A 20,467-nucleotide genomic window follows, 5' to 3' on the forward strand; every position below is an offset into this window, starting at 1 on the left:
TTGTGGAGCAAAATATGTGTTGTCAGAGTTACGCCTATTCATAGTCATCATTTTAAATGTTAATTCATTAAAATCCATTTGTTTTTTTCCTCTCTCTCAAATTATAGCGTATTGGGAATTGAAATATATATCCTTTTGGTTTTCACAGATAAAGGGAGAATTGGCCTAATGTTTTTGAACATTAAATTCCTATTCTGCTAATTGTGAAAAAAAATTAAAAGTTATTTTTAATGGCATCATCTCATGAAATGCTAAGAAAAGCTATCTGGTCAGATCGGTATCTGTGCATTATATACAGAGACAAAATACTCTATTTAGCTAACATATTCTAATGTGCATAAAATTTGAAGTCTGGAGTTTTGTATCTATCATTCAACCTGATTTTAATTTTTCACAAAAGCTATAGTATTTAAGATTTGTTATTTGTCTTCATCAATGTTGCCTTCATATGAATGATCACTGCAGACAGAATCTAAAACAGAATCTTGCCAATATCAAATGTATTTAATCTTATTGAAGAATAGTTATCTAAGGCATAGAAAACTTATTTCTGATACCGTATTCATTGCTGCTGTTGTTTTGTAATGAGCAAATGTCTTTTTAAATATCTTCTACTGTGTATTTTCAAAATACACATTACATTAAGTATAATGTACATTATCCCCATCTTCATCTATGAAATATGGCTTCTAAGGATACACTTTCTATAGTTTTCCAGCATTTATCCTGGAAATTTGTTAGGGTAAGATTATTATTGGCTATGTTACCTTTTTTCTTTCCAATCTTTTAAGTGGAATGGCTCTTCCAGAATTCCTAATTACACAAGTAACCATTTTCCCAGGAGCACCATTTGGCACCTTAGAACTAATCCACAAATCTCTCAGGCAACTCTGAAATAAATATCTGTGGATCACTGCAGAAGTATCAACACTGACAACTTGAGGCAACACAGATCTAGGTTCCTTGGCTCACAGCAGTCCTTTTATTAAGAACTTGGGTAGTGAAAAACCTTTAAGCTCCCTAGCTCTTTTATGTACGCCGTAGGGAACTGTAGTACGAGACATTAATAATTTTCTTTAGGAGGCAGGTTAATCCAGGCATCAAAATGAAATGAGTAAACTTTTCAACACCTCAGTGCTATTAGTGAAGAGGCTTTTTAGCGTTACTTTATGTTACTTAACCAGACTTACCAACATATTCATGTGCTGAGGACAATTTGTAAAATAAAAAGTTTCTGGTAGAAGTGAATTGCCACATATCTCTGGTGTGTTTCCCAGTAATGTTTCAAAATCATAATTTCTAAACAGCTATTTGTAATTCATCTGTCTGCAAAGTGACCACAATCCAGAAGACAGTCAGTTACTACTGCAGAGGTTACAAGTACAGGTTTTCCAGCTGTGGAAATATACTGAGGATAAGGGAGTCTGTTTAGAAGGTCTAACACAGTATTATTCTGTACTTTCAGATTCAAATACACATTGATATGACAGCTAAATAGTGGGATTTGGACTGTGCTACCAGATGCTTATTGCTGTTAAGATAAAGTTCTGGTACACACATTCAGAAGCTCATTTCCCTCCACAGAGATGCTGCTAGGCAATTTTCAAGGATCGAAGGGGATTGTAGATCGCAGAAGCTGAATGAATCCTGTATGAGCAATCAGTTAATTGCAGAAGTTAATATATCATTTTTCAGAAGGCTAAGATGATAATGTTAGTAAATCATGAGTGATTGTGTAGAGTTGGAGAATAATCGCCTATTGACAGAACAAGTGGAAAGACAAGGAACTCATGTACCTTTTGAGACGAAATGCTGATCCCCCCCAAATTAGAATGCAATTGAAAATGAAACAGAGTTGTTAATGCTTGGAATAAACTACCAGACTCTGTGGTCTCTTCCCCAAATCCCCAAAGCTTTAACCAAAAACTATCTACTATTGACCTCACCCCATTCCTAAGAGGTCTGTAAGGGGCATGCATAAGAGCACCAACGTGCCTACCGTTCCTGTCCTAATGTTCCCTTTGATTGTATCCAATTCGTATAGTTATTACATACTTATGGTTATATATATGCTTATATATCGAAAAGTTATTTCATGCTTATGCTTATATATAATGTTGTGACAAATAAAAAAAAATTGACTTTGAAATTGGAGAGATAGATAAAGTGCTGATAAAGGCATTTCTGCCAGAAATGTAAATAATTGTATGGCAGTGGCTTTCTAGCTTGTGTAATTCTTTTTTTCCAATTCCTGCTTCCGAAAGAAGTTGAAAGAAGATAGATATGAGAGGGGGGGGGGAAGAGGGCAGACAGACAGACAGGATCACAAATGTTAATCAAGCATCAGTAACCTTTTAAAATTTTTATGGTGCCGTACTTGTCACTTCTGAGAATTTTCAATAAACTCTCAGCTTGAAACTATACATCATAGTCACTGAAATCTTGGGAAATATAAATAGTCTGAAATAGATTTTATTGATTTTAACAGTTGTTTGTGATTGGCCTAAATCCAACAGATAGTTCCATTTAAAAATTTTGGTACAAATTATTGAATTACTAATATTTTATCATTGAATGGCACTTTGTATAATTTTTGGGTGAATGTGCATCACATTTTTTAAAGTCACAATAAAAAATAATGAAAGCTTTGCCTCTGAAGTGCAGCTGAGCTAGCTGGTCTAACATTAATTTTTTATTAGATATTTTTATATGTCATTCTGCCTCCCCCTAGAGGGGCATTTTATATTCTTCTCCACTATGGATATTTTTTCTCTTTCTGAAATATTTCATAAAATAATTTCGTGTGAATAATGCATACAAGACTCTATCCAGAGAGTATCTATACATGAAATTGAACACTTGAATTTCTCTGTTGAATTGTTGGCAGGAACTAAAAAATTGTACTTTATTCATTAAACCACTTCAGATTTTCTGGCTCTTTTGTTACTGTAAATTAAAAATAATAACTCTTAGAACTTCATTGATCTACAGATGTGTGCATATATCAATAGACCGAAAAGATAACTTTGTACCTAACAAAAATTCTAAACTTGATGCAGAAAACTATTTTTGTACAAATATGAGATTATCTTTTTGTTACTATATCTTATTAATTACAGACATACATAATATATTTGTATTGGAACATACTCTTCTCGATATTATTGTTCCTACATTTTATAAGCTGGCAAGAATTTCTAAAATTTGTAACTTGCATTAACTCTTTTGTTTTTTTTTTAACATCTAAAAAATATACTTACATGTAAATATTCGTAAAGGATTTTCTGTCTTGACACAGAGAAAATAGATATTTCTTTAAAAAACTTTCCATTAATATAGTTGAACCCCTAAGTATTATCTTTGATAAAGCTTTCACTACCAGTTCTCTTCCCAAACTTTGGTCACTAGCCACAGTCATCCCCATCTTCAAAAAAGGAGACCCCAGCTTAGTCGAAAACTACAGACCGATCTCCCTTTGCTGCGTCACCTGCAAAGTCATGGAATCTATCATCAACCAATCCATTACCTCACACTTAGAAACTAACAACCTACTCTCCAACAAACAATTTGGTTTCAGGAAAAAGTTATCATGTAACTTACAACTTCTCCACTGCAAAAACATATGGACTTCAAATCTAGATCAAGGCAAATCAATAGATGCAATCTACATAGACTTCTGCAAAGCTTTTGACTCAGTAGTACACGATAAACTTCTCCTTAAACTAACATCCTATGGCATCTCAGGACCCCTCCACAAATGGATATCTGCTTTTCTGTCTAACAGACAACAAGTGGTCAAAATTGGCAATGCTTTATCAAATCCTGTTCCTGTCAAGAGTGGCGTTCCTCAAGGCAGCGCCCTTGGACCAACACTCTTTATTCTATACATTAATGATCTTTGTGACCATATCTCAAGTAATTGTGTTCTCTTTGCTGACGATGTCAAACTATTTAACACCACAGACAACACTTCTATCATTCAAAACGACCTTGACCATCTAACCGCTTGGTCTAAAATTGGCAGCTCAAATTTCAACCAGCAAATGCTCAGTCTTACATATAGGAAAAAGAACCTAAAACTAAGTACATACTAGATGGACATTACCTTACAGACGACCCCCATCCCGTTAAAGACCTTGGAGTTTTCATGTCAAATGATCTAAGTGCCAAAGCCCACTGCAACTACATAGCAAAAAGCTCTAAGAGTTGTAAACCTAATTTTGCGTAGTTTCTTTTCCAAAAACACCACACTACTAACCAGAGCATATAAAACATTTGCTAGACCAATTCTAGAATACAGCTCACCTGTTTGGAACCCTCACCACATCTCTGACATCAATACAATTGAATGTGTCCAGAAATATTTTACAAGAAGAGTTCTCCATTCCTCTGAAAACAACAAAATACCTTATCCCACCAGACTTGAAATCCTAGGCTTAGAAAACTTGGAACTCCGTCGCCTTCGACAAGACCTAAGTTTAACTCATAGAATCATCTATTGTAATGTCCTTCCTGTCAAAGACTACTTCAGCTTTAATTGCAATAATACAAGGGCAACCAATATTTAAACTTAATGTAAACCGCTTTAATCTAGATTGCAGAAAATATGACTTCTGCAACAGAATCATCAGTGCTTGGAATACTTTACCTGACTCTGTGGTCTCTTCCCATAATCCTAAAAGCTTTAACCAAAAACTTTCTATTGTTGACCTCACCCCATTCCTAAGAGGACCATCAGGGGCGTGCATAAGCGCACAAACGTGCCTACCGTTCCTGTCCTATTGTTTTTCTTTTCTTCTTCCTATATATGTTTATATGTGTATATACTATATAATCTTTTTGTATGATGTTGTGACAAAATAAATAAATAAAATAAAAATAAAATAATTTATTTCCCAAACTCTATAAAAAGAAATAAGGGGCATTATTATAAGAACATTGGAAGCTGCTTTAAAGTAGGACACAGCATTTGTCCTTCTCACATAGTCTTAAAGTAGAAAAGGGTCTTTTTTTCCATTGTGTGTAACTTCGTGTTATTGGAAATGTCAACCATTAAACCTGCAGCCTAAACCAAGCACCTACCACCTCTTCTCTATAAAATGCCTATTTGTTAAATCTGAGGGCTCTCAGAGGATACTTCCAATTTTTGCCATCTGCAGCAGCTGCCTAAATTCTTGAGGACTCCCACAATTTGGAAATCCCCTTGTAGGAGTGACAAGCTTCTGCTTTCCTGCTTTCAACTTTAAGGCATTATGGAACAGTATATGGTTTTGTGGTTTGGGAGTATTTTTCTGGGACAAAGCCAGAGACTGACCAAAAGACTAGAAGCTGCAATTACAGTATTTTCTGATTAAAAAAATAGAGCTTTGGCAACTGCCGCTTTCTTTCAGAATTGTTCAGAAAACAGACCATCATATTTGAAAGCACCGCTTGAAGGAATGAGAATTCCTTGGGAGTAGTTTTAAGTTAAGTTGTTGATAAGAATGCAGAATAAGTTTTCCATATTATTTCAGCCAGTTCAAGTTTCTTTAAGTAGCACTCAAAGACCAAAGTATGCAATGACAGTAGATAATAGCATGTTCGTATTAGGGATAAAGTGTTTTCTGCTCTTTTGTTTGTTTTTAGTTTTATTATAATATTACACACAAACTCAAAGTCAAATGTACCTAATTTTGTTATATTATAGGTTTTTATTTATTTATTTAAAGAACACGCAATTATTGTCGAAGGAGATATATGTATTCTGTAAGGAGTTGTACGTGGATTTGTAATTCAGAAACTTTCATTTAATGTTTGACAACATTAATGTCTTTAATTTCATTGATTAACAGGTAACATGACACTGACATTTCTCTCCTTTTTAGGATCCCAGAAGCAAGCATAAATTCAAAATCCACACGTATGGGAGCCCAACATTTTGTGACCATTGTGGTTCATTACTTTATGGACTTCTGCACCAAGGGATGAAATGTGATAGTAAGATATTTATTTCATGCAGTGTTGAGTTTTTTATATATATATAAAAAAATCAATGAAGCCATTAGAGTTGTGCCTAACTACTTTCCAGTACAATTTATTGTAGTTCCTGTTAATTACAAATGTAGCAGTCCATTTGAAATGAATATTTCAACACATCTAGCAAAAGACTGTAAATGAGAAGAGCTTTTTCTCATGTTGATTTTTCTGTAGCCATATATTAATGGAAACTTACTGGAAGAAAGAAGCATTATATTCAATCAGCAGTTGACCTGCAATATTATGATAAAAGCCCAAGCATTAAAAAAAAAAATAAGGGCAGTTTGTGGCTTTATAACAAAGGCTTCATAATGTTTGTTTACTATCCTTTTATTTTGTTTGATTGATTCACCCTTGCAAATTGCCACCACTAAGAACCCACTTCGTTCTGGGGAATTGGCTTCCCCATAAATAAAGCATTAGGGCCATTTCCAAAAAGTGTGTGAAATTTTGGCTATTGCCATATGATTTCCATTGGAGCAACCCTGTGGAGCTAGCGCACTCAAGTCTCTTACTATAGACGGGTGAGTTCTTTTGCTGTGTCATTCCAAGGGAATTAGTTAGTTGAAGTATGGAAAACTAGAAGGATATAGATGAATATAAATGCTACAAAAACCAGGACTCTCACACCAGGGTATCTGAGCTTACTGATCATTGCTTAGATAAATGCAAAGACCACATATCCCATCCCGTTACAATTTTATCAAAAGGCTCTTCTTCTTCTTCTTCTTCTTTTTTAAAAAAAAGAAAAGTCAAAATTAATTTATGCTGCATCAGGTAGAAGGAGAGGAGTTGAAAAAACCGGGGTGGGGACAGTGCCTCACGAACAATTTCACAACATAACCTAAAGCAGTTTGTCGAATTCTAAGTATAAGGTAACCGGCTACTAGGGCTGCAACGGTAGCTGCAACAAAGAGATGAATAAAAACAGCTGTTGTCAGAAAGTACACAAACTGCTGTTTCTCCTCATGTGGTTTGAATAGAACTCCTCTTCAATAGCTATAAAAATAGCAAGCTGTCACCTATGACTAATTAAATGGCTTGGAAGCTATTTTGGGGATTCCTTAGAAACCTCCTGTGGAGTCCTTGGTGCTCTCTGAGCTTGGTTGTTTGCTTGCAGATATTTCATTACCCAGCTAGGTAACAACATCAGTGCAAGTAAATATGGGCTTTGCTTTCTGTTTGTGTACAGATACTTGCCCTGCCAGTGTTGATGTGGGTGTGATTTTCTCTCTGATGGCTTCTTGATTGGATATCGTTAATATTCCATTGCTTCCCCACTGCAGCCCACTCCACACTACAATTTTATTTATCAATTCTCCACTACAGCACTATAGTGCTTCCAGAAAATAAAAGACCTAAACATGAAATTATGGTTTCATTCAGTGTCACAGCATTCTTCACATACATAGGTCCAGAACCAGCAAAAGAATCCATCGCAGCAGTTCTACACAACTCACCTGACCTAGCTAAATATTCTAAGATTAAAATACCCAGAATCATGTACCCCCCAACCTCTGCCTCACTACCTACATGCAGTTTGATTGACAGATATATGAACAAATCAGAAGAACATCCATAGAATCACCACTCTTAGGACTTAAAAAAGAAACTGTAATGCATCAGCATCTGGAAAAAACAGCACTCCCACACAAACAGCCAAAAATATGAATCTGATATGTAAATGATACCTTTGTCATAATAAAAAAGGAACAATGAGAAAAGACACAAGAAACAGTCAACAACATCTTCCAAGAAAAAAATCAACAGAGAAGAAGAAAGCAACAATGTGCTATTCTTTCTGGATATCTTCATCAGCAGGAGAAACAACTGGAAAAAATTAGAAACACAAGTCTGTTGAAAAACAAGCCACATTAAACAAGTCCTCCCACCAGAGGAGCTATGTAAAAGAAAAATATTCAAATGAGCACAAACTGCAACAACCCAGAACATCAGAAAAAGGAAATGGATCGCCTATATAACATCTTCCAATAAAATGGATACCCATGTAACTTTATCAAAAAGTGCCCGACTGTTCAACCCACAACACTACCAAAACAAGATATGAAAAAGGTAACACTGACCATACATTAAAAAAAAAAATCTCAGAAACAACCAACCATTACAACCATATGGCATCAGTCTAGCATACAAACCAATCAAAGCCATAAAAAACATCTTAAGTAAACCCAAAGACCCAGCAGCCTAAGAAGAAGAAAAAACCTAGTCATTTACAACATAAAGTATAAAGAAGGTAGGACAAAAGGTAGAAGATTAGCAGAATGCATCTATGGACACCAACTAGCAGTCAGAAGACATGATGAAAACTCCATCTCACAACAGATGGACCGAGCCACTGTTCCAACTGGGAAATTAGGAGCATCCTAGACCAAGTCAAACCCATAAACGCAAGGGAATTCCTGGAAACTTGGCATTCAGACAAATCAGCTATAAATTGACACATAGAAATAAACCATATTTACACACCATTCAAATGAGTCAACAAAAAATTACAATGAAGCAGAAAAGAAGTCATCCCCTCCAGTAGCCAATATCCAGATAAGCAAGGTTTAACAGCAGGCAAACAATCAAGCAGAAAACAATACCCCGATCAAGAAACTACCAAGGAGAAAGCTACACTCCCACCAATACTGGCAGGGCTAGGAATTGTATATAAACAGGGAGTAAACACCATGCTCTAGCATTGGTGATGTTATTTAATTAGATAATGAAACATCTGCAAGCAAACAACCAAGCTCAGAGAGCACCAAAGACTCTACAGTTCAGCCTAGACCTACATATAACCTCTTCTGTTGAAACTCAAGATCAGTAATACTTTAAATCGTTTAAGGTAGAAAAGGAATGAAAATATTTCAGTTTATTTCATCCTACAAAGCTACATCTTTCTATCTGGATTTTTTTTAAAAAATCAATACGATATAGAATAGAATAGAATAGAATTTTTATTGGCCAAGTGTGATTGGACACACAAGGAATTTGTCTTGGTGCATATGCTCTCAGCGTACATAAAAGAAAAGATACGTTCATCAAGGTACAACATTTACAACACAATTGATGATCAATATATCAATATAAATCATAAGGATTGCCAGCAACAAGTTATAGTTATACAGTCATAAGTGGAAAGAGATTGGTGATGGGAACTATGAAACGATTAATAGTAGTGCAGATTCAGTAAATAGTCTGACAGTGTTGAGGGAATTATTTGTTTAGCAGAGTGATGGCCTTCGGGAAAAAACTGTTCTTGTGTCTAGTTGTTCTGGTGTGCAGTGCTCTATAGCGTCGTTTTGAGGGTAGGAGTTGAAACAGTTTATGTCCAGGATGCAAGGGATCTGCAAATATTTTCACGGCCCTCTTCTTGATTCGTGCAGTATACAGGTCCTCAATGGAAGGCAGGTTGGTAGCAATTATTTTTTCTGCAGTTCTAATTAAGCATCTAATATGATGCTATAGTTCAGGCCACCCTTTTTCTCGAATATATGCATGTTGTGGAGAACCCTATATAAAAAGGGATTAATCTCCATCGTTGCTTGGTCTTTTGGTAGGCTTGAGTTGTTGTTGTTTTTAATTTGTTTAGCATTGCATTTACATTCTGTCTTCCATCTTAAGAATACAAGGTAGCATCCATAGTAGTCCTCTTATTTTATCACCAGAGCATCAAGCTCCAAAAGCTGATTGAACTAAGAAAGAGTGAGTGGGTCCAAAGTCCTAAGCTTCATTGCTGAGAGGGGATTGGAACTTGGATTTCTATGGTTGAAGCTCAGCATTTTAATTTCTGTGCTATGCTGACTTTCACTTGTTTTGACTCCCCACATACCCATGGCTCAGTGATTGGCTTTGAGAAAAATCAGGCATACTTAAGACTTTGTTTCTTATGGAAGAAAGACAAAGAACCCTTTCAGTTTTTCTGCCTTTCAACATGTGTTTCCCACTGTTAGATATGAGAATGTTGCATAACTACATTCTCTAGAATTAAAACTGTGTCTATAATTTCTGAAAGAATTCTAATGTCAAGGTATAAAGATACACTTTTTCATAATATGGAAGAGCTATAAATTAGGTGTCTCAATTCTTACAACATTTTGATTCAGCAGTTTTATTGTCAAACAAAGCACTTGTCAAGACTTTGATTAAAAATAGTTGTGGTCACTTATTTTCCCAATCAGATTTTTAAAAATCAATCCAGAAAGCATTTTTCACATCGTGTTTCCTAGGGAATAGCTAAAACAAATAATTCTTTTGCTAGTATGTGGCAGCTTTCCTGATGAGGCATAACCTAGGTTTTTATTAGTGGAACTACTATGTACGCATTAATGGATGCTCAAAAACAGTAGCATTGAAATAATAGTTGTACAGTGTTTTTTAAAAAACAAATTTAATGATTGGCCAGTGGTCAATCCCAAAAAGAGGAGATCTTATCTTACTGACTGTGTTTTTATTTTCATTTTCCTTTCTATAAATGTCCCCTGAGAGCATATGCACCAAGACAAATTCCTTGTGTGTCCAATCACACTTGGCCAATAAAAAATTCTATTCTATTCTATTCTATAAAACCCTAGCAAGTATTCAACCAACTTATGTTTTCCCACATTTTCCTCCTTATTATCAACTAAATGCCACCCATATAATTTTAATGTTTAAACTGGTATCATTAACATTGGTCTCAAAACTTATTTGGTATGTTGGGGAATCATTGACTCTGGCCAATGTCACTGTATGATTTGTGTAAAAGCAGTCTTCAAGACTGCAGCAGAAATAGCTTCTTTCTTAACTCAAAATCATTTTCCTCAAGATTTGTTTTTGCCTTATTTTGTTCTGCCCTGTGATGGAGAAAATGCTTGCTTTCATTTGTGAGAAGATACTGCAAACACACTTCTCATCTTATGTACTGAATGTGGAAAGATTTTTTTTTTTGAGTGGACTATAAATTGACAAGCTTTCCCTAATAGCCTAAAGGAAAAATCAACTTCCCTGGCAATGTGAAACTGGTAGTGCCAATTAGTTATGTCTGTCCTTTTCACTCCTTAGGATGTTAAATTATTTATTTTCTGACTTTCAGCCTGTGATATGAATGTTCACAAACAATGTGTAATAAATGTTCCAAGTCTTTGTGGAATGGATCACACGGAAAAAAGAGGGAGGATTTATTTGAAGGTGGAAGTGACTGGTGACAAGTTGCAAGTCACAGGTAAGGAAAGCTTCTTAGATGTAATGTACCTCATTTAAGGATGCTTTTATTCATTTATATTGAATAGCTTTGAGGCAATAAGCTTAAGAAATGGCTTATGTACTATATTCAGTAAAACTTCAGCTCCTGGCTGGAACAAAGGATTATGAATTCCTTTGAACTGAAGGATGTAATAGGCTTACTATCTATATAAGAACGTATCTAGCATCCATGGCTGGAAAGTGAGGTTGGAAAATGACACAGTGTGCCCATATTCTGCTTTGGAGCTTCCAGCAAGGAACAGAATGTCCTTTTGACCTAATTCAGCATGGTGGCTATGCAATAATGCTAAGAAAAAAATCCCTTGAAATAGTAATTGATTACAAACTGAATAGAAGTCAGCAATGTGATACAGCTGCAAAATAGGCATATGCCTGTGGAGGTGCTTAGTAGATTAGGAGCAGATCCCACCTCCATCCTGTTTACACATTGATTCCTTTTTATCTAGTTCTTGGTCAATTGTAATGTTTTAATTCTTAATGCTTTTAATGTTCTTATTCTTTTATATCACACTTTGATGTTGTTCTAAGCTGCCCAGAGTCATTTGATAGTGAGATGGGTGGCATATAAATTACAGCAATAAATGAATCAACATATTCAGAGAATGGTATTGTGGATGATCAGGCAACTAGAGCCTAAATCTTAAGAGGCACATGTGAAGGAAGTTGGTATTTTAGCTTTGGGGGTGTGTGATAGCATACTTCAAGTGTCAGCTGTCAGACAAAAAATACATCAAAATCTCTCCCTTATTTTTTCAGGGTGTAGAAAATAAACACTGTATTTACGTTGTGTTAAAATTGAAGGCTAGGAAACTGCTTTCTAACACTAACATGAGTTTTGACTGTGGAATTAATTTACCCGAAAAGCTGATGGCCCACCCTTTATTGAATGTATTCATTGGAAGTAGACCTCCCATCTGTTAGGGTTGCTTTTGCTTGGGTGTCTATACTGAGCGGAGAACATTATGATTCTATCTTCATCTGAAACTACAAAAATAGAAAATGAAACAAGAAAGCTAGATGTTTTGTTTTCTTTGTTATTTTTAAATAATTTTTAAATAGACACAGTTGAATCGTGTTTCGTCGCAATTGGCAAAATACAGGTGGCTCAATCCTACTGCTTAAGGTATCTTGGTTTCCTTTCAACTTCAGTGACTCCTCCGAAGCAGCAGCCCTTAAAAATGAAAACTAAGCTTTCCACAGAATCTTTTTTCACATTAGGAAAGGCAACGTAATCTTAACTCTATTTTTATTTGTAGGCTATTGGCAATATAATCGACACTGAATGTAGTAGGCTGCTATCTGTAATATTTCTAGCACTTTCTGTGACAAGATTATTATGCTCATAGCAAACGTTTTCGCAAGAATGAAATCAGAAATCTCTTCCTTTTAGTGTGTGTGTATGATAGAGACAGTTGGCTGATTTAATTCATGTCCAAAGTAATAGTTCTTGGTGTGACAATGAAATGTCAATCCGTAGTTCTCTTCACTTGTCTGCTGCTTCCTGCATCCTAGGAAAACTTTGTGCTTTACTGTTCCCTAATATAAGACTTACATAACCTGTTTCTTCATTCATTCAGTCCTCATGAGTGTTACAGGTAGCCTTCAATTTACAACCAAAACTGAGTCTAAAATTTCTGTTGCTGAGTAAGCTCATTTGCTAAATGAGCTTTGCTGCAATGGTCTTAAGTGTGGAAAACAGTCATAAGTTACTTCTTTCAGTGCTGTTGTAATTTCAAATGATCTCTAAACAAACAGCTGTAAGACAAATGCTACCTATATTTCTAAAATTTAAGTTTAAGGTTTGTTTACCATAGGCTGATCAATATTGATCATTTGTTAAACTTAGAGACACAGGTTCTGTTACTAATCATTGGTACCAACTCTTTTGTCTTGGCCAGAAGAAGTGTGTAATATGGAGGACTCCGAGTCCCATCATGTGCACTATATCACGATAGTGCACCCAACAATCAGAACTCCAGATAATATAAGGCAGTGTTTCTCAATCTTGTCAGCTTGAAGAGGTGTGGACTTCAACTCCCAGAATTCCCCAGCCAGCAAAGGGAGTTCAAAGACGCAAAAAAATCTGGTAGGGAAATCTACCTTAACAAAACTAGCTGACCTGATGTTTCAAGAAAACTACCAATGATGGATGCTATTTTCTCTATTCCCATTCCTCTCCCCAAATAGCTGAGGGAGAGGAAAATTATGGGGGAGCTCTCCTCACAACTTGAGGTGGAAGGAAGCATGATATTCTTAGCCTGGCAAGATGTAGGAGTGTCAGTATTATGAATCACCTTCCGGAAAACGGTATTGAGTTACCTCTAATTTTTGCCGATCTTAGGGCTTAATTTAGTGTTACCCAGGGCAGAATTCTGTAGGAGTCTGAATCAGACTTCCAATTGCTCTTAAAATGCATTGTGCTAAATAAATAAAGTAGGCCTTACTTTGCCAGATGCCCTGAAGGTAGAAAAGGCAGTTAAGCAGATACAAAACTGACAGTGTCACATAAGCCTTGAAGCACTGAAGGAATTACTATCCACCTCCACCCTGCTGCTAGTACAGTACTTTATCTCTTTCTCTATTGTATGCTTTTCCTCTTCCTCCTTCTGTCTCCTAATTAACTCTTTTGATTTGTCATGCTAAAAGAGAGCACATGGCCTGCTTTTATAGCCCTATAGCAAATTGGTAGAAAGGGATGTGGTGGTGTTGGTTTTTTGTTTGTTTGGTGGTTTGTTTGGTGGTTTTTTGGGGGGGTGTTAGTTGGTGGGCAGAATTATGTCCTTCCTTTTTTCCTTCCTTGATTTTTCACAATCATCTCTGATGGGGGCGTCTAGAAGAGCAGCTCTTCTCGAAGGGCACACAACCTTGTTTTCTTTGCTTTTGCCTGTCATGAGCAATGTAGGGTCATTCTGGAGAAAAGAATGTTTTTTCTTTCTCAATTGGCTGGTTTGGTCCTTTAAGGCAATTGACACAGATTGAAATTTTCTATTTCTTATAAAATAATAGACTTTGAGACATCAATAATAAAGCTAAATGAGGGGAGAATAGTGGAAGGGACCTCGGAGGTCTTCTAGTCCAACCCCCTGCTCAAGCAGGAAACCCTATACCATTTCAGACAAATGGTTGTCCAACCTCTTCTTAAAAACCTCCAGTGATTGGAGCACCCACAACTTCTAGAGCCATGATGGGGAACCTATGTCATGCATGCCCAAAGTGGCATGCAGAGCCATGTCACCTGGCAGGCACAGCATCACCCGTTCCTTTTCCAGGTTTCTGGTGAGCATGCTCACACGACAATCAGCTGGCCTTTGTGTATGTGGCAGTGCCAGAAACTAAAAGAGCCAGTCTTCCGTTTTCCGGCATAAGCATGCATGCCAGTCAGCTGATCAGTGTGTGCACATGAGTGGCAGTAACCAGAAGACTTGCTGGCCAGCGCGCATGTGCACAGCAGAAACTGAAAGTACCTTATCCGGCATGCGCATGCCCCCCAGGAAGCTCCTCTTCCTGGTCGCGGCCCTGACTTCCTTTTCAGCACCCAGTGCTGTCCACATGCTCCCTTTTTGGCACTTGGTGCCAAAAAGGTTCACCATCACTGCTCTAGAGGAAAACCCGTTCCACTGATTAATTTTTCTCACTGTCAGGAAATTTATCCTACGTTCTAGGCTGGATCTCTCCTTGATACGTTTTCACCTGTTACTCCTTGTCCTGTCCTCAGGTGTTTTAGAGAATAGGCTGACATTCCTCTACTATGTGACAATCCCTCAAATATTGGAAGATTGCTATCATGCCACACACACCCAGTTCTTCTCTTTGTTAGACTAGACATACCCAATTCCTGCAACCATACATTGTATGTTTTAGCCTCCAGCTCTCTCTGATCATCTTCGTTGCTCTTCTCTGCACTCTTTTTAGAGCAGAGTTCCCCAACAATTCCAGCTTTGTGGACTGGCGGGGGTGGCGGGGGAGAGAGGATGGTTCCACACATGCATGGAGCTCCATTTGTGTGAGCAGTGTGCATGTACACCTGCTACTCATACCAAAGGAGCACACATGCATTTGCCCGCTGCTTGCACAAGTGAGAAGGTATTCCATGGCCCTGTTGCAATTCCCTCATGGCCGACTAGTGGGTTGCAGCCCACAGGTTGGGGACCCCTGCTCTAGAATTTCAAGATATTTTTGTATCGTGATGGTCAGAACTGACACAGCATTTCAAGTGTGGTCTTACCAAAACAGCATAAAGCAGTACTAACACCTCACGTGATCTTGATCCTATCTTTCTGTTAATGTAGTCTAGGACTGCATTGGATTTTTGGCCAACTGCAGCACATTGCTGGTTCATACTTAAATGGTTGTCCTAAATCCCTAGATCACAGCGACTACTGTTGAGCCAGCTACCATCTATTCTATACGTGCATTTGGTTTTTCTTGTCTAAATATAAAACTTTACTTTTCTCAACACTAAAATGCATTTTTTTGGATAGGGCCCAGTCTTCAAATCTGTCAAGATCCTTCTGGATCTTGAGCCTATCTTTTAAACTGTTGGCTATTCCTTCCAACTGCCAATTTAGCATTGTCTGCAAATTTAATGAGTTCTCCTTCTAGGCTATCATCTAAATTGTTTATGAAGATGTTGAAGAATATCGAGGCTAAGAGAAAAACCTGGGGTACCCCTGCATGCTTCCCTCCATGTAGATGTAGTCCTGTAGTTCCAGGACTACATGCTGAATACAGTTTGACAGCCAGTTATAAATCCATCTGGTGGTGCTGCTGTCTATTCCACATTTTTCTATGCCTTATTGAAGTCCAGATATACAATGTCCACAACATTTCACTGGTCCGCTAACTTAATCGCTTTGTCAAAGAATGCAGTAAGATTTGTTTGGCATGATCTGTTTTTGATGAACCCATGTTGGCTTCTAGTAATGGCTTTGCTTGTTGAAGGGAAGTATTTCACACAGTGCTGTTGAACTATGGAATTCATTGTCAGCATATTACAAAACAATAGCTATTAGCTTGGGTGTTTATGTCAAATTCTTATTGGTGTAAGTTTGTCAGTGCCACTAATCAGGATAGTTATATGCTACTTGAAGGAACAACAATGGGAGGAAGCAATTACCTTCACATCTTGGCTTGTGGTGCTTCCTACACATGACTTGTAGATAAATTATCTGTGCTAAATAAGTTTCTGTCAAATCAAGCAAGGTTGGATGTCATGTAAAATTGCCATTGTTTTTAATTCTAGCATTTAGTGCTAGTACATAAAACAAAGTCTAGCATTGAAAAGTCAATACAATTTTCCTCCTGATAATTGGTGTGTCTGTAGCCAACATAACTCCAATTATTAAAATAATAATTCACATTTCATTATATAAATTCACCAAACAGGTATCACAATTCATGATTAATGTCAGAGGAATATATTTGTATTTAATCATTAAAAATGTGATATTTTAGTTTTTCTTTAAAATTGTGTACAAGATACACTGGAAAAACTGAGAGAATTTTGTTATCTCTTCAAATGTTAAGTGGATTTGGATTTGAGAAAAGGATCTTTTCAATGGCCAGGAATTTCTATCCATGCTTAGAGGACTAATATTACTGCAAGTTACAAAGCAAGGAATAATATCATTTTTAAAAAAATAGAATAAAACCTATTTTAATAATACCATGTATTGGACAATGCATCCTTGCCAGTCTTATTCTCTTCAAGGCAAATCATTTTGGCCTAGGCTTTACAGGAAGTCCTTGGTTAATTATGATAATTAGGACATCTGGAATTTCAAGGGCTAGTTGTAAGTACTGAATCACATTTTTTATTTTATTTATTTTGTCATAACAGTATATATAAGCATAAGCATGAAGTAACTATATAATATATAAGCATATATATGAGTATAAGTATGTAATAACTATATAAATTGGATATAATGAAAGGAAACAGTAGGACAGGAACGGTAGACACATTTGTGCTCTTATGCACGCCCCTTAAAGACTTCTTAGGAATGGGTTGAGGTCAATAATAGACAGTTTTTGGTTAAAGCTTTGGGGATTTTGAGTAGATACCACAGAGTCTGGTAGTGTGTTCCAAGTATTAATAACTCTGTTACTGAAGTCATATTTTCTGCAATCAAGATTGAAGTTCAGCATTGTTGTAAAGTTGAATGGTTGTTAAATGACAACTGCTTGTAGTTGGTTCCAGATGGTGGACCTGACTGCTGCTGAGGTGAGCCAATGATTAAGAATACATGTATGTCCATCTATGTATACTTTTCATTCAGCACATACTGTATTACAGTGCAAATACAAATCTTCAGAGCCAAAGATGGACAGCAAATGGATCTCCAAATGATGGACTGCAACTTGTTCTCTCTTTTAGAAAGAAGGATATTGGTTTCTCCCACTTTCTCTCTCTCTCTCTCTCTCTCTCTCACACACACACACACACACCATTGGATTAATGTTTTAAGGCATGTCACCTATTTCACTAATTTTACCACCGAGCAAGACAAACCATTAGTTGATATATTATTTCTTCAGTCAGGGTCTACAAGAAGGCAATCACCATGGGGAAAAGTTATCCATATTTTACTGATACCACATTCTACAAAGTATATTGAGGGAATATGGACATTTTTCATGTGCATTTAATTTCTGAAACAGTAATAAATCTCTGTGGTTGGAATAGGTAGAATTGAAAAATATCTTCCCATTTTTAAAATATTTTTTTATCCCTGCATTGTTTTTTATGAATAACTCAGGGTAGCAAACTCAGGGTAATACTTCTTCCTCCTCCTATTTCCCCCCTATAAGGTGAACTGAGTTGAGGGAGAGTGACTGGCCCAAAGTCACCCAGCTGGCTTTCATGCCTAAGGCAAAACTAGAACTCCCAGTCTCCTGGTTTCTAGCCTGTGCCTTAATCTCTAGACCAAAGCATTTTCTTTTTCTGTTTCAAATATAGTGTAGCAAAGTTACAGCAATGCCATTACATTGGGTATTAAACTTATTTTCAGAGAAATGAATCACGGTTCCCTACCTTGCAATATAGAGCACGGGTGAAATAGAAACTTCTTAATGCTCTGTGGTTATTACAGAATTACGCCTCAGGAGTCAAAACCTGGGAATATAATGAAGTGCTGTTGCTCCTGAGAGACACATTAAAATAACTTCGCTGAACTGAGAATCATAATGTATTAGAGAGCCTCAAGGTATAGAAAGGCATCCTGCATGATGAAACGTAATACTATGGGAAAAATATAGTCTTCCTTTTTTATTTTGGTGATGATCAGGTAACGCCGTGGCAAGAAAAATGAGAAAATCCAATGCTTCCTTAACCTTACATCCTTAGACACCTCAGCGGAATAGTTTTGGATTTCTTGTTTTCCATATGAGGGAAGTATTACACTTTCTCTTAAAAGCGTCTTCTCCTCAGTGCAAGTTTAACAACTAGAGAGGCTGATTTCTGCTTTGTGTTACATGAATTGCACTAGAGACTGGAGTTGGTCCCAGCCCATCTCAATGCAGGTGTGAATACTACAGATTATTTCCCATGTGATATACGAACAAAAGAAGCTCAGAACAGCACAAGGAAAGGAGTGGAGGGGGTTTGGGCCTCGCAAAACAATGAAACCACAATAGGCACAGTGTTCTCCAGGGGTATAGGGCCACTTTTCATCTGTCACAGCTGGCCCAGCCAGTGGCAAAAGATGGTGGGAGTTTCGATCCAAAGCATCGGAAGGGTATCAGCTTGCACGCCCCGTGTAATAAACTTAGTATTTAGACTTGGCTGAGGACTTGATTTCTTGGCTATCCTATTTCAGGATCTGAGGCATGTAGCATTACAATATATTTGGAACAAAACAGGTGAAAATGATCAGCCAGCAAATTTCCCAAACTAATTTGCAGTTGACTCAGACTGCTTCCAAACGAAGGTACTGATTACGGCTTTGTTTTCAAAATTTCTGTTTTACTTGATGCGTGAATGTTAATGTCCAACCTTTGATTTTGAAAGGGAAAAAGCTGCCGCTTCCAACCTCTCTTGACCTGTCTCATTCAAGACAGGTTGCTATCAAAGAGGCAGACTACAGAAATGGTAGTCCTTTCTAATTGGTATTCTTTCCAATCACTAGCAGCAAAAAGGGGAAATAATAAACCTTGATCAGTTAAATAGAAAGAAGATATCAGAGTGCTAATTATGCAGACAAAAGTACAAATAGAACAGATCTTATAAAACAAAGGCAAGAAAAGCAACCTGTGTTTTAGCCTGAAGGTTTCTACAATGTGTCTTGAAGTTTCTTTCTTTCTTTCTTTCTTTCTTTCTTTCTTTCTTTCTTTCTTTCTTTCTTTCTTTCTTTCCCTCCTTCCTTCTTTCCTTCCCTCCCTCCCTCTTTCTCTTTTTCTCTGTTTCTTGATATTGAGTGCCATGAGAAATAAAATAGAGATATTTCTTATTTAGGGACGCGGTGGCTCAGGGGCTAGGACATTGAGCTTGTCGATCGAAAGGTCAGCAGCTCGATGTTTCGAATCCCTAGTGCTGCCGTGTAACGGGGTGAATTCCCATTACTTGTCCCAGCTTCTGCCAACCTAGCAGTTTCGAAAGCATGTAAAAATGCAAGTAGAAAAATAGGGATCACCTTTGGTGTGAAGGTAACAGCGTTCCATGTGCCTTTGGTGTTGAGTCATGCCGGCCACATGACCACGGAGACGTCTTCGGACAGCGCTGGCTCTTTGGCTTTGAAACGGAGATGAGCACCACCCCCTAGAGTTGGCAACAACTAGCACGTATGTGTGAGGGGAACCTTTACCTTTACTTCTTATTTGCAGTTCCCTGGATGCTGCCCGTCAGTGTGGATTCCTAGATCACAGAGTGCACCCCAGCTCCATCTTTGTTACTACAAGGGGTGACATGATAGCAGTGTTCCGATATCTCAGGGGTTGCCACAAAGAAGAGGGAGTCAAGCTTTTCTCCAAAGCACCTGACAGCAGGACAAGAAGCAATGAGTGGAAACTAATCAAGGAGAGAAGCAACTTAGAACTAAGAAATTAAGAACTAAGAAATTTTCTGACAGTTAGAACAATTAATCAATGGAACAAGTTGCCTTCAAAAGTTGTGAATGCTCCAACAATGGAAGTTTTTAAGAGGAGATTACATAACCATTTGTCTGAAGTGGTGTAGGATATTGTGCCTAAGCAAGGGGTTGGACTA

At 37.2% G+C, this 20,467-nt stretch overlaps 1 protein-coding gene across 2 annotated transcripts in view; it reads left to right on the forward strand.

Moving 5' to 3' along the window:
- The window catches only part of PRKCA (protein kinase C alpha), a 227,701-nt gene that overhangs the window by 156,545 nt on the left and 50,689 nt on the right, over nucleotides 1–20,467 (forward strand). For both annotated transcript variants that reach the window (XM_058165997.1, XM_058165998.1), the window contains exons 4-5: nucleotides 5,865–5,976; nucleotides 11,096–11,224. In XM_058165997.1, the coding sequence (XP_058021980.1) occupies nucleotides 5,865–5,976; nucleotides 11,096–11,224 (241 nt within the window). The remainder of the gene's footprint in view (nucleotides 1–5,864; nucleotides 5,977–11,095; nucleotides 11,225–20,467) is intronic.

Source organism: Ahaetulla prasina, chromosome 2 (assembly GCF_028640845.1).
Source record: "Ahaetulla prasina isolate Xishuangbanna chromosome 2, ASM2864084v1, whole genome shotgun sequence".
Taxonomy (NCBI): Eukaryota; Metazoa; Chordata; class Lepidosauria; order Squamata; family Colubridae; genus Ahaetulla; species Ahaetulla prasina.